General features: G+C 41.0%; 1 protein-coding gene across 1 annotated transcript in view; it reads left to right on the top strand.

The window, feature by feature from the left end:
- The window catches only part of ASTN2 (astrotactin 2), a 986,509-nt gene that overhangs the window by 590,796 nt on the left and 379,004 nt on the right, over window positions 1-16,709 (top strand). Inside the window, exon 13 of the mRNA XM_033858475.2 lies at window positions 10,223-10,411. Coding sequence (XP_033714366.2) covers window positions 10,223-10,411 — 189 coding nt within the window. The remainder of the gene's footprint in view (window positions 1-10,222; window positions 10,412-16,709) is intronic.

Here is a 16,709-nt window from a genome sequence, read left to right as displayed (position 1 = left end):
TTATTTATTTATGTGTTTAATAGCCATTGTTAACTGGAGGCCTCTTATTTTCATTGCCAAAGCTGAAATTGGCTCTAATAATGGAAAACACTGACCTAGAGAATGCAGACAGAGACTTTAACTTTCACTGTCAGTAACTAGTTGCAGAGGTATGGGGGATATTCACTCACGCACTTGTTTTGTTGTAGTTTCAAATTTTAGGCTAGGCCTGACCTCTGACCTCTCCGACTGCTAATGGAAAGATGGGGCTTTACCGCTCAGAGTGGACGTAGAACGTGCGCTTGCCAGCTTCTTGTCACAAAAGTACAACCTTGCGCTCTCAGCTGTTTGAAACATTTGCAAGAGCTCAGGTGCGAGACATACTCACAGACAACTGATGGAAGCACACAAAGTCCAGCCATTCATTCAGACAGGTGTTTTCCTATGTGGGTCCTGTGAAACATTAGTTCCATGAGATGCTCAAAGACAGAAAAAGGGAAGTTCCAGTGGTCAAGCCCACATGGAAGGTCTGCCCTCTAGAACTGTCTCTTGAAGGTTCACAGGGCACCTGAGGATAATAAAAGCTCGAAGTTCTGCAGTGGTCAAACATATCATATTTTGTTGGTTCTAAAGTGCCCAGATTTTTCCACATTTTAACATTTTTGAAATTAGGATGTATTTTACTATTGATGGTTTGACAGAGTTTAATTAAAAATTGTTTTTTCTTTCTTAGTGTTAGGTGAAATGCTAGTGTTTCTTATAGGTGTTGAGGGTCTTAGAGTAGATAAAATATTTTATATAATTTAGCCCAAGGTTCTCCATGGCATTCCCTTCCCTTCCCTTCCTTTTCCTCTCCTTCCTTCTTTTCTGAATAATACTCTTGAGTATGTTACCTTCAAAATGGCTTTTCTAGAAACTCTAAATTTTTCCCTTGAGTGAAACCTGCAGACAGAGGCCACTCTGACAAGAGTTTTACTAATCTTCACGCTGGTTAATGTTGGGACAGTCCTGAGAACCTTCATGAGAAACATTAGTGGGGTCCATGTGGCTGAAGGCCTTAACTGCTAGGTCACAGAGGGCCCTGGTCCTGATTGACCCCAGAGTGGGATTTCTTACAGGTGTCAGGAACAGCAAAGCTGAGAAAACGCCTGCTTCTCTCTTGCCTTGGTGGTAGGATGCTAAGATTCATCCCTAACCTTAGTCCAAGTCCATGTGGTATGCAGTTTCTTGAGCTCTTCTTACCCTTAACTTTGCTCTATTCTCTTTTTTTTTTTTTTTTCTGGGATTTGATTCCCTTCCCCATTTAAAAAAAAAGTTTCTAGTCTATGCATTTCATTACATAATTGTATTGATTCCATAGCCATTGAGGAATGAATGAATGAATGCGCAGGTAACTACGTGAATAAATAACTAAATACCCTGCCTTGAGAATGTGTATAAGTGCCATTTCTCTTAGGCCCCAGTTTCTGTTTTTTGAAGAACAAGCAGATTGGAAGCAGTCATTTGTGCTAAAGTGGAAGGAGCCCTAGATTTGGAGGAAGAAGATCCAAGTCCAGGTCCTGGCTTTTCCAAAGCGCTCGTGTGATCTTGGTCAAGGGATTTAAAATGCCAAGCCTCAGGGTCCTTGGTGGCAATGTCAGAATGAAAGTACACATCTCATGGCATTGCTGTAAGGATTAAATAAAACATGCTCTTGGCTAAAAATGTATAAGATTTTGTGGTACGGGCTCTGAATCCCCATCCAATTCTAGTATTCTCTGTAATGTGATGGGTGTGTTCAGGGTAACACATTCACAGCCTTCAGCTAAAATGCCCGGTTTGTATCTCTGTACTTATTTTATTTTATGTTTTTCATTTTGGCATATGTATAAATATAGTTTCATGCAGCTCTTGGCTGGTTTCCTGTGAGCCTACACTCTTTAGAATTTCTGTAAGAAAATCTCCCAGACGACAGAATGTTCTAAAGGAGCTGTATAATTATGTCGCATGGTACAAAAATAAGATTAAAAAAAAAAAATAGAAACCAACAACTAAATAGACCTTTGCATAAATCATCCTGTGCCCTGAGGTGGCTTGAAGGAAAGAGTTGCTCACGTTTTAAAACTCAAAGGTTCATTTGCATTTATGAGTTCTTTCTCTCTCTCACTCTCTCTCTCTCTCTCTCTCTCTCTCTCTCTCTCTCTCTCTCTCTCTTGCTCTCTCCTTCTCTCTCCCCCTACATCTCTAAGGGTCTTACTAAGCGAACCCAGCCTTTTATCTCCCTTCCTTCCTCTCGTGCTGAGCCACAGTCTTTTCTCATCCCCATGCATCTGCAGTTGTAATATGGCTAAAGTCGTACACACACACACACACACACACGTTCATATACACACTTCTTGAAATAGGAACTCCAGGTTTAATTCCTAGCACCACCATTGCCAAGGTATATCTCCATGGGCAAGTCACTTCACTTCTCTAAACTTCAGTTTTCTCATCTGAAAATGGGAGCAACAACTCCTTGTGAAGGTTGTATATTAGTTTCCTAGTGCTTCCGCAATGCATTACCACAAACTTAGTACCTTAAAACAATACATATTTACTATTTTATGGTTCTGGAGGGCAGAAGTTCTAAAATCTAGGCATCGGCAGAACTTCAAGGCCGGAGACATAGTCTCTGTGTCTGCTTGTCTGTCTGTCTCTTTCCTCTGCTTCCAAGTTATATCTCCTTCTCTGATCCTGTCACTCTTCTCTACCTCATATGCTCCTATAAGGACCCTTTTGATTACATTGAGTCCACCCAGGTAATCCAGAATAATTTTCCCATCTCAAAATTCTTAACTTAGGGCTTCCCTGGTGGCGCAGTGGTTGAGAGTCCGCCGGCCGATGCGGGGGATGCGGGTTCGTGCCCCGGTCCGGGAAGATCCCACATGCCGCGGAGCGGCTGGGCCCGTAAGCCATGGCCACTGAGCCTGCGCGTCTGGAGCCTGTGCTCCTCAACAGGAGAGGCCACAACAGTGAGAGGCCCGCGTACCGCAAAAAAAAAAAAAAAAATCAGAAAAGGGTAACTCTGTTGGCTTTAAGAAATCTGGATCTAGAAAGAGGCCAGCAACTAAGATCTGAGAACCACTGGAAGTAAATGTACATTCTCTGGGAAGTGTAAATTGGCTAATAGATTAAGCACAATCATAGGTAATACTAGCATAATCACAGTAACATTAATCATCATCATCACAGTAGCTGATGCATTAATTGGCCACTACATCATAGATCCTATTTTATCCTTTATGTAAGTTATCTCTAATTCTCACATCAACCCTATGATAAGGATTATTATTATCCCCATTTCATCGATAATGACACTGAGGCCTAGGGTAGTTAACAGACTTGATCAGGGTCACACAGCTGGGAAGTGGTACAGCCTCTGTTTGATCACAGCTTTAAGTAGATCCAGAATCTGAACTTGACATTTTGTGCCTCCTTTAGGTAAGGGGGCCTGGAATGTCAATAAATTCACCAAAGTAGAAATTATACAGGCTACATTCTCAGACTAGACTGTGTTAATATTAGCTATTAACAGCAATCTATCTAGCATATGAATCTATATATTTGGGAATTACAAAAAGCAACCTTCTAAATAACACTTGGGTAAATAAAATCAAACTTAAATGATCACCTCTTTAGCAATGAGCAGGAGCTGGAAAGCTGCATATCAAACTCATGGAATAGAGGCAAAGCAGTAGTCAGAAGCTCCATGACATTTACGAAGAAGAAAGAAAGACCGAAAATAAACAAATGAAGCATTCAACTCCAGAAGCCAGAAAAAGAGTTATAAAACAAACTCAGAGAAAGCAGCAGGAAGGAATTAATACAAGTAAAAGCTGAAATAAATGAAATAGAAAAAAAAAGGAGCCTTGCCAATAAAATGCAAAAGCTTCTTCGAGGGAGAGAGAGAGAACACAAACACATTAGTAATGAGCTAGGGACATAACCGTACAAGCGCAGAAGATAAAACAAATTTAATGAGAAGACTGTGTGCAAATTTATGCCAATAAATTTAAAAGTCTTGATAACATGCATTATTTTCTTAGAAAATATAAATTACCAAGTTTGAGTCATGATGCTGTAGAAAATCTAAATAGCCAAATATAATAAAGTGATAAGAGAGCTAAATGTCTACAATTAAAAAGAAGACATCAAGCCCAGGTGATTTTATATGCAGGTCTTACCAAATCATCAAGGAACGGATAACCTCTATCTTATGTAAACTGATCCAGAGAAAGAAAATAAAGGACAGTTTTCTAATTTATTCCATAATCCTAGCATAACCTGAATACCCAAACTGTCCAAATATATACTCATTCATCTGGTTGATGTATTAGAACTGATGGGCTCCTTCTGTGGTAGGATGAAAAATCAACTTTCAAAAATCAAGAATAACTTTCCTCAATATCAGCAATAACTAACTAGAAAACATAAGGGAAAACAAACATGAAAACTGATCATATTCCTCAAGTGCAAAATACTGTAATAATAGAAGCTGTCACTCTACTACATCCTTGTGCACGCTGTATTTCAGACACAACTCATTTAATCCTCACAGTGGCTCTGTGCGGTGGGAACTTCTTCATAGATAAGCAAAGGAAGTATAGAGAGGTTAAGCATTTTGTCCAGGGTCACACAGCAAAAAATGGTGGAATCTGGATTTGGACTATTGTGGTCTGGATCCAAAACACCTGCTTGTAACCTCTACCATAGTGCATTGCATAAATACCTATGAATAAACCCCCAGAAGATATGTGCAATATTTTTATGACCTAAAGTCTAAAACTTCAGTGAAGGTTTTAAAAGAACACTTGCTAAATGGAGATGCAAACTATGTTTCTGAATTAGAAGACTCCGAACTGTAAAGATGCTGTATCAATCAGCCAGGATAAGATAGGCTATGTTGCTGTAACAAGTGAAGCCTCCCAAACCAGGAGATTGTACACAAAAGTTGATTTCTGGTTCACACAAGGTCCATTGTAATTGAGGCAGCATTCTTCCATCCTGCAGTATTGATCTGGAACACATGATCTCCAAGCTTGCCATAGCAAGGGAAGAGAGGGCTTGAGAGTCATGCAACATGTTTGTAAGGGCTGGATCTGCAATGACTTATATCACAGCAACACAGATTCCATCTCTCAGAATCCCTTCACATGGTCCCTTAAACCCAACTGCAAGGGCAGCTTAGATGCGTAGTCTACAGGGTGTCCACAAAGAGGATCCAGTGTGGTGAACGTAAGACATCATCTCTGCCACAGTTGTCAACAGTGCTCAGCACAGAGTTGACTCTCAGTGCGTATGTCTTACAGGAAAAAAAAATTAACAACTTTGCCCCGTTTAGTCTACAAATTCAATTTAGACAACCCAAAATTCCACTAAAGTTTTACATGAAATTTGACAAAACAACTCTAAACCTTATCTGAAGGGAAAAATGAGTAAGAACAGTGAGGAAATTTTGAAATAGGAAGTTAGTGTTCTTGACAGGGAGAAGACTTACCTTGCTACATGCAAAACATGCCATAAAACTCTATTAATGAAAATAGTGCTGAATTATTGCAGGAATATACAGATAATTAAATAAAATTTCCAACTGTGTATATGTGGTACATATAAGGATTTAATACATGACAAAAAGGCATTTCACACTACTTAGGGAAGGGATGGCTCCTTCAGATGCTCATCTACCCATTTTAAAAATAATTAAGTTAAAATAACCACTCCCACCACGCACAAAAATAAATGCCACACAGATTAAATAGCCAAAGATGAAAAAACTATATAAATACTACAAGAATATAAAGAAAGATTGGGTTTTTTTAGCATCTTTGTGGCTTCCTAAGCATCACACAAAATTCAAAAGCAATAAAGGACCAGGATAAAGAGGTTATAAGACATCAAAAGCAATATTAAAATGCAAGTACAGACTGGAAGAAATTTTGGAAGGTGAAAGATAATTACTGAGAAAATATGCAAAACATATACAAACCAATAAGGAAAAAGACAAAACATGGATGGACAAAACATGGATGGATAATGAGAAATACAAATGACCATGGCATGAAAAGATGAACCTCACCAGTAATCAGGGAAATGCAAAACCAAACAAAAATGATGAATTTTTGACATCCCAGATTGGCAATAATGAACGTGACAGATGTGGAGAAATGAGTTCTGTCATTCATCAGTGAGAGGATTGTAAACTGGCAGTACCTCTACAGATAGCCATTTAGTAGATCTATCAAAATTTAAAAATTCATAAAACATTGATCTAGCAATCCCTCTTTTAAGAATCTGTTTTATAAAAAATAAACTCAAAATGGATTAAAGACCTAAATGTAAGGCCAGACACTATCAAACTCTCAGAGGAAAGCATAGGCAGAACACTCTATGACATAAATCACAGAAAGACCCTTTTAGACCCACCTCCTAGAGAACTGGAAATAAAAACAAAAATAAACAAATGGGACCTAAGGAAACTTCAAAGCTTTTGCACAGCAAAGGAAAACATAGACAAAATGAAAAGACAACCCTCAGAATGGGAGAAAATATTTGCCAATGAAGCAACTGACAAAGGATTAATCTCCAAAATTTACAAGCAGCTCATGGAGCTCAATATCAAAAAACAAACAACCCGATCCAAAAATGGGCAGAGACCTAAATAGACATTTCTCCAAAGAAGATATACAGATTGCCAACAAACATATGAAAGGATGCTCAACATCACTAATCATTAGAGAAATGCAAATCAAAACTGCAGTGAGGTATCACCTCACACCAGTCAGAATGGCCATCATCAAAAAATCTACAAACAATAAATGCTGGAGAGGGTGTGGAGAAAAGGGAATCCTCCTGCACTGTTGGTGGGAATGTAAATTGATACAGCCACTATGGAGAACAGTATGGAGGTTCCTCAAAAAACTAAAAGTAGAACTACCATACAACCCAGCAATTCCACTACTGGGCATACATCCTGAGAAAACCATAATTCAAAAAGAGTCATGTACCACAATGTTCATTGCAGGTCTATTTACAATAGCCAGGACATGGAAGCAACCTAAGTGACCATCGACAGATGAATGGATAAAGAAAGTGTGGCACATATATACAATGGAATATTACTCAGCCATAAAAAGAAACTAAATTGAGTTATTTGTAGTGAGGTGGATGGACCTAGAGACTGTCATACAGAGTGAAGTAAGTCAGAAAGAGAAAAATAAATACTATATACTAACACATACATATGGAATCAAAAAAAAAAGGTTCTGAAGAACCTAGGGACAGGACAGGAATAAAGACACAGACATAGAGAATGGACTTGAGGACACAGGGAGGGGGAAGGGTAAGCTGGGACAAAGTGAGAGAGTGGCATGGACATATATACACTACGAAATGTAAAATAGATAGCTAGTGGGAAGCAGCCACATAGCACAGGGAGATCAGTTTGGTGCTTTGTGACCACCTAGAGAGCTGGAATAGGGAGGGTGGGAGGGAGACGCAAGAGGGAGGAGATATGGGGATGTATGTATATGTATAGCTGATTCACTTTGTTATAAAGCAGAAACTAATACACCATTGTAAAGCAATTATGCTCCACTAAAGATGGTAAAAAAAAAATCTGTTTTATAGAAACACACACATGCATAGTGATATATGTACAAAATTCTTCACTGTGGCACCATTTGTAATAACAAACATCTATAAACAACCAAAATGCCCATCAATAAAGATTAGGTAAAATCATTATGGTACATTCATACTGCGCAATGCCAAACAGTCATTAAAAAGATTGATGTGTATGTATACTGATTTGAAAAGATCTCCAAGAAGTTAGGTACAAATGCATATCTCACAACAATGTATAGGGTAATTCTGTTTATGAGTTTATTATGAAAAATTATAATTTTAAAATATATATGATATAAAAATTAAAATAATATATTTTATATTATAAAAAGTGTAATATATATATAGTAGATCTCTAAATGCAGTAAAAAAACCCTACAGGAATACATAATTATTAACAATGATGACCGTTGGAACAGGAAGTAAGGATATGTGTGGAGTGGAGTGAGAAATGAAGAACTTCTATGTTTTACTCTATAGACTTTAATAATATCTAATCTTTTACAACAACAATGTATTCATTCATAGGTGTACACGTGTGTGTGTGTGTGTGTGTGTGTGTGTGTGTGTGTATGTATGTGTATGTGTGAGAGAGGCGGGTGGGGTGAGGGAGAGAGAGAAGAGGGTGAGCTCTACCCAGTATATCCTTTCTCGTATTTGCTAGGAACCTTTTGGAATAAATGGATGGAACTATACTTTATTGAGAACTTACCATATACTTTGCACATTTATATAACTCACAACTTTATCTGTACTGCAACTTTATGAAGGGAGAGTTGTACTGCAACTTTATGAAGGGAGAGTTGCATGTATTTAATAGATGCAAAAAGAAGACAGGATAGACTTGACCAAGGTACCAAGATAGCCCTCCTTCCAAGAACTTTCCACTGTACTTTGGGCAGGAGCATGTAAACATTGGAAAGACAGTCGGTGCATCTGTGCAATACACTGGGAGTTAGAGGAAAACAAGGACAGAGTGACAGCTTGCTTCAGACGTAAGGTGTTCCTGAGTTTTCAATAGGAGTGATCTTGGGTCATGTTTTCAGCTCTGCCTGCCTACTTCCTGCCTTCAGTTGGGTTCTGTGTCTCTAGCATCAGCTAGTGGTTCCTGCAGACTGGGTACACTTTCTTCCCAAACCATGTCACAGAGCCCCTCCTTTCTCCCACATGAGCCTTTTTGCAGTCAGATTCAATAGAGCTTCACTTCATCCCATGGGAGAAAGGCCGATAGGAGACTGACTACTTCCTACTGACTCCAATTAGCATAGTGTAACCAGGGTCATGTGATGCAAATAAGAACAACTGTATTTGGAAAAGACAAGTGAGGGAAAAGTTACCTTTGTTCCTGGACAGACCTGATACTGAACGCCAGCTTTGCCACTTACTCGTGGTGTGACATGCTTTATTTCTTGGCTCTTCCTGTTGCTCTCTGTAAAGCAGGAATGATGATACTACCTTTTTCGTGGTTAGAAAATAAACATACAAAGTGCCTAGTCAGTAGCATATGATCAATAAGTAAATACCACCATTGCCACCATTACAACCTCTCTATATTTATTTTGTTAAGTACACTTCAATTTCTAACTGTTTACGCAGTCAGTGTATCATGGAACCTCATAGCAGCCTGGTGGATTAATGTAGGATAGTAGTGTCTACCCCCTTTTACAGATGAGGAAACTGGAGACCAAAGATGTAAAATGACTTGCCTGGTTCACATATGTCACAAGGAACAAAGATGACATTTTACAGCTATCTTCAATCGTACAGCCTGTTCTCTTGTGTGTCTTATTTCTTATGTGCACCCTACCCTCAGTGCCTAGCGAAGGACCATGAACAGATAGACATTCACAGAATTTCAGTTTCTGAATTGATTTTCTCATAGGCTAGGACCTCTGCTTTCTCTTTTCCCCCCATGCCTCTCTAAGAGATTTCTTTCCCACTGTAAACATCCCAAATTGCAAATATTTTTTCCACACCCCATTCACATGCCTGTTTGGGCCATCGTGGAGCCCATCCCAGTTTCAAAGGCGTGTCAAGGGCCCTTCTGCTGTCAGGATTAGGTAGTTAGAGACCAACAGAGGCTGCTAACATTGCTAATTGAACAGAAGCTGTGGCTGCTGCCCCCCTGCCCCCTTCCCCCCCCCCCCATGCGCTGTCCATGGTCCTGGAAGGATCACCTCTGAGCTACAAGGGCAATAAAAACCTTGTTTTTGCTACAGTCTTCGACCTTGGCCAGCAGATACACTGGAAATAGGTTCTGGTTTGAGACGCTAGTTGATAATTCCCTGTGAATTGCTTTTGAAGGTTTGTGTGTTCATGGAAAACAGTTTTTAAATTTGCTTTGTGTATGGAAGTGCTCTCTGACGTCCCCCTCAACTCCTCCAAAATGTCACAGATGACTTTCCTTGAATTTACCAATTTGCAGGATTAATGTGCTTCTCTCTAGACACCTGTGCCCTAGATAGCTTCCAGCCAGAATAGCTGTATGCATTCCTAAATTCTGACCTGTTTTGCAGGCAAAGGAGGCCTTGATTTTAGGTCACCCCCGATGGGGGCATTCAGCATGCGAGCTAACTCTTGGCCCTGTTTTATCATGCAGTTGTGTGGAGGAGTTCAAGCTGGCTCCTGATGGAAAATCCTGCCTAATGCTCTCAGATGTCTGCGAGGGCCCCAAGTGCCTCAAACCTGATTCCAAGTTCAACAACACCCTCTTTGGAGAGATGCTACATGGTTACAACAACCGGACGCAGCATGTGAACCAAGGCCAAGTCTTCCAGATGACCTTCAGGTATGGGACAGACACCTGCACTTCACTCGCCAAGTCACTGACCCAAAATCTGGGCAGGGGGAGGAAGCCATGGGCACCATGGAATAGAGGTCTATTACACTGGTCAGCATCTCCCCCAAATCACTAATGCCTATGCATGAAGTAGCAGCAGTCAGCAAAGTCCATTCCCTGAAGTTCTTTTTCCACTCACCTATCCTTTATTTATCCCACCCTCCCATTTTCTAACTCTATCCACATATTTGCAATTCAATCTTAAATCATCCTGTAAGTACAGTTAATGGAATTTCTAATGTGATTAATCTTTCCCTCTATTAAAAATAAGTATCTTATGTAGGCTATTCAGGCAGTTCAAAAATAAAGACATTTAATGAACGAGAAAATAAATTTTCCATCACCCAGAAATAGCCAGAATTAACATTTTCTTGAACATTCTCAAAACACCTCTCTCTCTCTTTCCCTCTCTATCTGTGTATCAGTGTACACACACACACACACACACACACACACACACACACCCCACACACAAACACATAAACATGCCAACTCTCAGTAAAGCTGTTTAGGAATTGCTTTTTTTGCTCATCGGTATGTCAAAGACCTCTTTCCCTGTTAATAAATACAGAGGTACATGTGAAATTAAAAGACTGAGACTACTCTCACATAAGAATAAACAGAGGGACTGGGTTGGCCAAATTTTATGAAGATTAGACATGCAGTGTACTTCTGAATGTCTTCTTGGGAGAGTTGAAGAAACTGGGGCTGTTCTATCTGAAGAAGAAAGGCCTTAGGTGGGATTTATTCATGCCTCAAAAACTGAAAGCCATAAGATGGTAGCATGAGAAGAACTGTTCCGTGTATAAGAAGTGATTATCTTAAAAAAAAAAAACTATACTTTGAGACAGTTTTGCATAAAAATGCAGTAGGATATTATCACAAAGAAGGGTTCTCCCTACCATTTGAGGTCATGTCAACAAAAGTCAGAACCGGTAAGAAACATCACCGTTATAATCATCCTCGTCTTCATCCTGTCATCTCACTAATAATAATTGTAAAAATAATAATAATAATTGTGATTGTAGTAGGAGTGGCTACTATTTAGCAGGAAATACTCTATATGTCAAACTCTTTGGTAAGTATTTTAAAAAATAATAATAACCACTAACACCAATTTAGTACATGCAGTGGGCATTCAGAGCACTTTCCATTCCTTAATTTAATGTCATCCTCACAATGGCCCCGTGAAGCAGAGGCTCTTGCCATACCCTTTATACAGATGAGAAGTGGCAGTGTTAAGTGACTTTCCCAAATCCCCCTTATAGGAAGTAAAAGAGCCAGGGTAGTACCATTTTAGCTTCACAATGAAAACCCTTTGAGATACTACAGCCTCCATTTTACAGTTGAAAAGTCAACACCAGAGAGGTAAACTGACTTTCTCAAAGTCACCATCTACTGAGGGGGGTAGTGAGGATTCAGATGTATATCTGGCTGACTCCAAAGCCCTGCTCTTATCTTGTAATCCAACATACCTTATCACTTCCCATTTTATAGAACTAGAATGAAAATGTGAATTCCATAAAACTATTCATCTATGTAGTTATCACCTGCTCTTTGAGCACCTGCTATGTCCCAGGTACCATGCTTCAGACCCTGTGGTGCTTAGATATAGTGTGTGTGTGTGTGTGTGTGTGTGTGTGTGTGTGTGTGTGTAATCTTAAGTACTTAATTTGTGGCAGGAATTATGAAGTAAAGATGCAGTGTTCCAGGTAATCAGTTAACAGTGGGATCTAATTTAGTTGGAGTAGAGTGTGTGCGTGGCAGAGGGGGAGTACATCTATTGGATTAGAAAACAGTAAGGCTCACAGTCTACCTTGCAGAGGAAGTGTTATTTAACTAATACCTGGAAGATGAGTTGGAGCTAGCATTGTAAAAGGTTTCAAGCAGAGACAGATATTCTAAGAAGGAAAAGAACTTGGTTGGTTTCAGGAGAGGAAGAATGTGGTGTGGTTGAAGCTGAGTAAATATGGGATGTGAAGCCAGAGGGGTAAGCAGTGACAGATTATGGGGGTCTTGCAGGCAAAGTCTTTATTCTAATAGCAAAGAGGAGAACTCTTAAATGGTTAAAAGAGGGGAATATGTCATGATTGCATTGTATCTTTTGACTTCATGGTAGCTGTGCGGAAGTAGATTGCAATGAGGGTGGAAAGGAAGACAGTGGAATGGGGTCAATTAGGTGTCTGTTGTGGAAGCTAATTGAAAATATTAGTGGCTTTAACCAGGATGATGGGGACACAATTGAGAAAGGGGATTTGGGGAGATATTTGAAGGGTATAATGGACAAGGGCCAGGGAACAGTTGCAGGCAAAGGGTAAGGTTGAGGGAGGATTCAAGGATGATAGAAGTACTGGCCGCCACATAGCAATTTAATGGCAGAGTTGAGTCGTCCAACTCCCAGATGCTCAAGCCAAGGCCGATGCTACTTCGGAGCAATTTAAGGGCAATCTGGATGAGCTGCTTTTAATTCTAATATTCTACAGTCCTGATTTTCTATAGTTTTAATAGTCTATGAAACCCTGTGTTGAGTACCATGATGGATAGAACAATGCTGCATGGAATCCAAAGGAAAGCATTCATTGTCCCTGGCCTTCAAGAAAGGAATTTACAAGTTTGCAAGAACACACACACTCAGTTAGGAAACAAATATGTGAACACTTAATTTGCAAAGAAATATTCCAAATGATGCCAGTGGTTTTCAGAGTTCCCATACGAAGACTTTTGAAAGAAATTAGAAGGAATAAGAAAGTGCTTCATAAAGGATGAGGTTTATGAACTGGAGTTTGAAGTGATGGCAAAGAACAGTGCCTCTTGGGAGAGATAAGAGCTATAAAGGCATCTTCCTGTCCAGGAAGGAGCGTGCAGAAGCCCAGATATATTGATAAGCGAGGGGAGTGGGAGGGACAGGAAAAAAAATCTCCAGATAGACCCAGCTCCAAATCCTGGCCCCATCCGTGACAAGCATAGTCCTACTGCCTCATCTTTAAAAAGGAGTGTTTAATCATATACTAGTAACTGTAATATGGCAACATTGCTTGTTTTATGTAGTTTGATTTCTCATAGAAACTATCAGAGTGACTGGCATGTGATAAATGATCAAATGCACTAGTTCCCATTCTCAAGTGTGAAGATTAGCCTGGTCCAAAAGAAGGATACAAATTGGGTAGTAAGATGCTAGATCCTGAAGGGACTTCATGGAATCCCAGGATCTCATTTGCCTGTGGGGAAGGGACTTGGCTAAGGTCACAAGGCAAGTCATTGCAGAGCTAGCCTATAAACTCAGATCTCCTGGTTGTCCAGCATGCTTGCCTTCCCCCTACCAACAGACTGGTTGGTAAGGAGAGCCTGCCTCCTCAAAGGCTGACCTGGAACTCTGCAAGCTCAGACAGAATTTAAGCCCCATCAGGAGTCCTCCTTCTGCCTCAAACACTCTATTTATTGTTCCCAGCCCTTCCATCTTGCGCTGTCTCTGAATAGCTAGGGCCGGTCTTCCCTGATTTGCTCAGGAAAAGCAGTATAGTGAAGAGACCACACTGTTATCTTTTGACAGCAGCCTCCAGATGTAGGAAACTCCCCAGACTGCCATTATATTAGAGTAGCCCATTTCACTTCGGCTCGCTCATCCTTGGCTTCAGTTAAACTTTCTTTGCAATTATTTCTGTCCCCAGACCATGTCACCTCTTGGAGACACACGCTAAGGCAATTGACTTCCCTCTGTGGGAAGGCGAATGGCTTCTGACGAATCTAAATTTATCTCTTTCAAGTCTCCTTTCCTGAGCCCCAGATAAAGGGAAGGCTGTGGCTCCTTTGTCCTTCAGGTTTCAGAAGGCAGGCCTGTAAGGTTCTCGGCATCAAAGGCTGTTGTCACTTCCCGCCTCCTTCTCCTTCCTTGCTCTCCTCCTGCAAGTAATTTCCGGTCCAGTCCTCCAGAGTAGCTAGCAGGCACCCCACCAGCCCCATATGCCGCATTTCCTGACAACTGCCTGGCCTGGGATTTCAAACTCTCTCCCAGCTAAAGAATCTGCTGTGCGACAGTCACAACTCTGCTTTGTACTCCCCCCTGCCCCTACCTGGATCCCCACACCTAGCAACTGCCGATAGAAGACAGGTCTGCCTCTCATGTCTTCTCTTGAACCTCTGAAAGAGCAACCTGGATTTCTGCTTCAAAAAGCCTCACGTGGGCTTCCCTGGTGGCGCAGTGGTTGAGAGTCCGCCTGCCGATGCAGGGGACACGGGTTCATGCCCCGGTCCGGGAAGATCCCACATGCCGTGGAGCGGCTGGGCCCGTGAGCCATGGCCACTGAGCCTGTGCGTCCGGAGCCTGTGCTCCGCAACGGGAGACGCCACAACAGTGAGAGGCCTGCGTACCGCAAAAAAAAAAAAAAAAAAAAAGCCTCACGTTTCAAATCTCTGAGCTGGACAAACTCTTAAAGATTAACAAAATTCAGACCTAACCTCTTATCGTATAGCTGGAGAAACTGAGGCCCAGGAAAGGATATTACTTGCCCAGTGCTCACCATGATTTGGGGCCCCGCTGAGACTGAAAGTTTGAGTTTGTGACTCCCAAACCAGTGTTCTCTTGGTTTCCGGTTCTGTTACAGGGGATGTATGTAACTTCTCCATACCCCCATACTAGTGAGTGCTAAGACGAGCCACCTGCTTCATCCCTGCTGTCAGCAGAGAGTGAGGACTCAGGTGTCTTGGGGATGCCAAATTCATAACGAAGGGGGCATCTTAGGCAAAGCCCACTTGCACGTACATGATTCTGCAGGAACTTGACCCCATTCCTGGCTATCTCCTCGGGTTGCCGCACGTAGGCTGCAGCCTGTCTCTGAGAGAGGAACGTGTGGAGGCGTTTAGGACCCTGACAAGTCCAGGACTTACCCACTGTGTGGGAAGATGAAGTATGGAGCACACTAAGAGACACAGAGAAGGACAGCGGCAGGGTGAGAGTGATAAGGAGAAGCGGAGGGACAAAGCTGAGACATGCGGAGAGACAAGGATGGAGGAAATGTTGAGAGTCAGAGTACAGAAGGAGGGATCGCCAGGCACAGAAAGGGTTAAAGAGATACAGAGTAGTGACAAGGGTTAAAGAGATAAGGAGGTAGATGGTGAAAGGTAGGGGAGTCGGGAAGGAGTGAAAGATGAAAGCCTTGTTCTGTAAATAAGTTCACTTGTATCATTTTTTAGATTCCATATATAAGCAATACCGTATGATATTTGTCTTTCTCTGTCTGGCTTACTTCACTTAGTGTGATAATCTCCATCCATCCACGGTGCTGCCAATGGCATTACTTCATTCTTTTTAATGGCTGAGTAATAGTCCATTGTATATATGTAAAATGAACTTATTTACAGAACAGAAACAGACTCACAGACTTAGAAAACAAATTTATGGTTAACAAAGGGGAAAGGCAGGGGGAGAGGGATAAATTGGGAGTTTGGGATTGATATATACACACTACTATATATAAAATAGATAATCAACAAGGACCTACTGTATAGCACAGGGAACTCTGCCCAATATTCTGTGATAACATAAATGGGAAAAGAATGTGAAAAAGAATAGATACATGTATATATACATATATGTATATATGTACTGAGAAAAAAAAAAAGAAAGATGAAAGGCTTGAAGGAGGGACCTAAAGTGATAGAGAAAGAAGGACACAGAGTTTACACTGAAGTCACAATATAATTTATTCCCAGGAGGGAGGAAGGGTTGTTTTAAGAGACTGGGTGGTGCCCGGGGAGAGCTCTGGATTAGGAGTTGTGTTCAGATGGATTATGAATGCACGTAAAAGCCTTTGGTAAAATGCCAAGTTCTGTGCAAATGTGGAAAGTCAAAGATCTCACTTCTGAATTGCCCCCGAACGCAGTAAATGATGTCAGGCTTTGCTGTTTCTGATCCCTTCCTGTGAACTGTGTTGGTCTTAATGACCCATGCAGGATCACCGTCAGAATTCCCTTCCCTTAACTCTTGATCAAGGGGGGATTGGCACAGACTGTTGGAGTGAGGTAAACTCATCAGAGGTTGGTGGTATTTGCTGTTTTGTTTGTTCATTTGTATTTTACTTCCCTCCCTCTCCCATCCTTATCCATCCTACCTCATTTTTATAAGAAGGAAAGGTCAACTTCGCTTATAGATTGTAGAGATTTAAACATAAGTCAAGAACTATTATTGAGCCTGGAGTCTCAGAAATTGCGCTGAGAAGCTGCTTGGGAACGGCGGCTGAGCGAATACAAT

The sequence above is a fragment of the Tursiops truncatus genome, chromosome 6 (genome assembly GCF_011762595.2).
Source record: "Tursiops truncatus isolate mTurTru1 chromosome 6, mTurTru1.mat.Y, whole genome shotgun sequence".
NCBI classification, from domain to species: domain Eukaryota; kingdom Metazoa; phylum Chordata; class Mammalia; order Artiodactyla; family Delphinidae; genus Tursiops; species Tursiops truncatus.
This window is presented reverse-complemented; position numbering and strand designations above follow the sequence as displayed.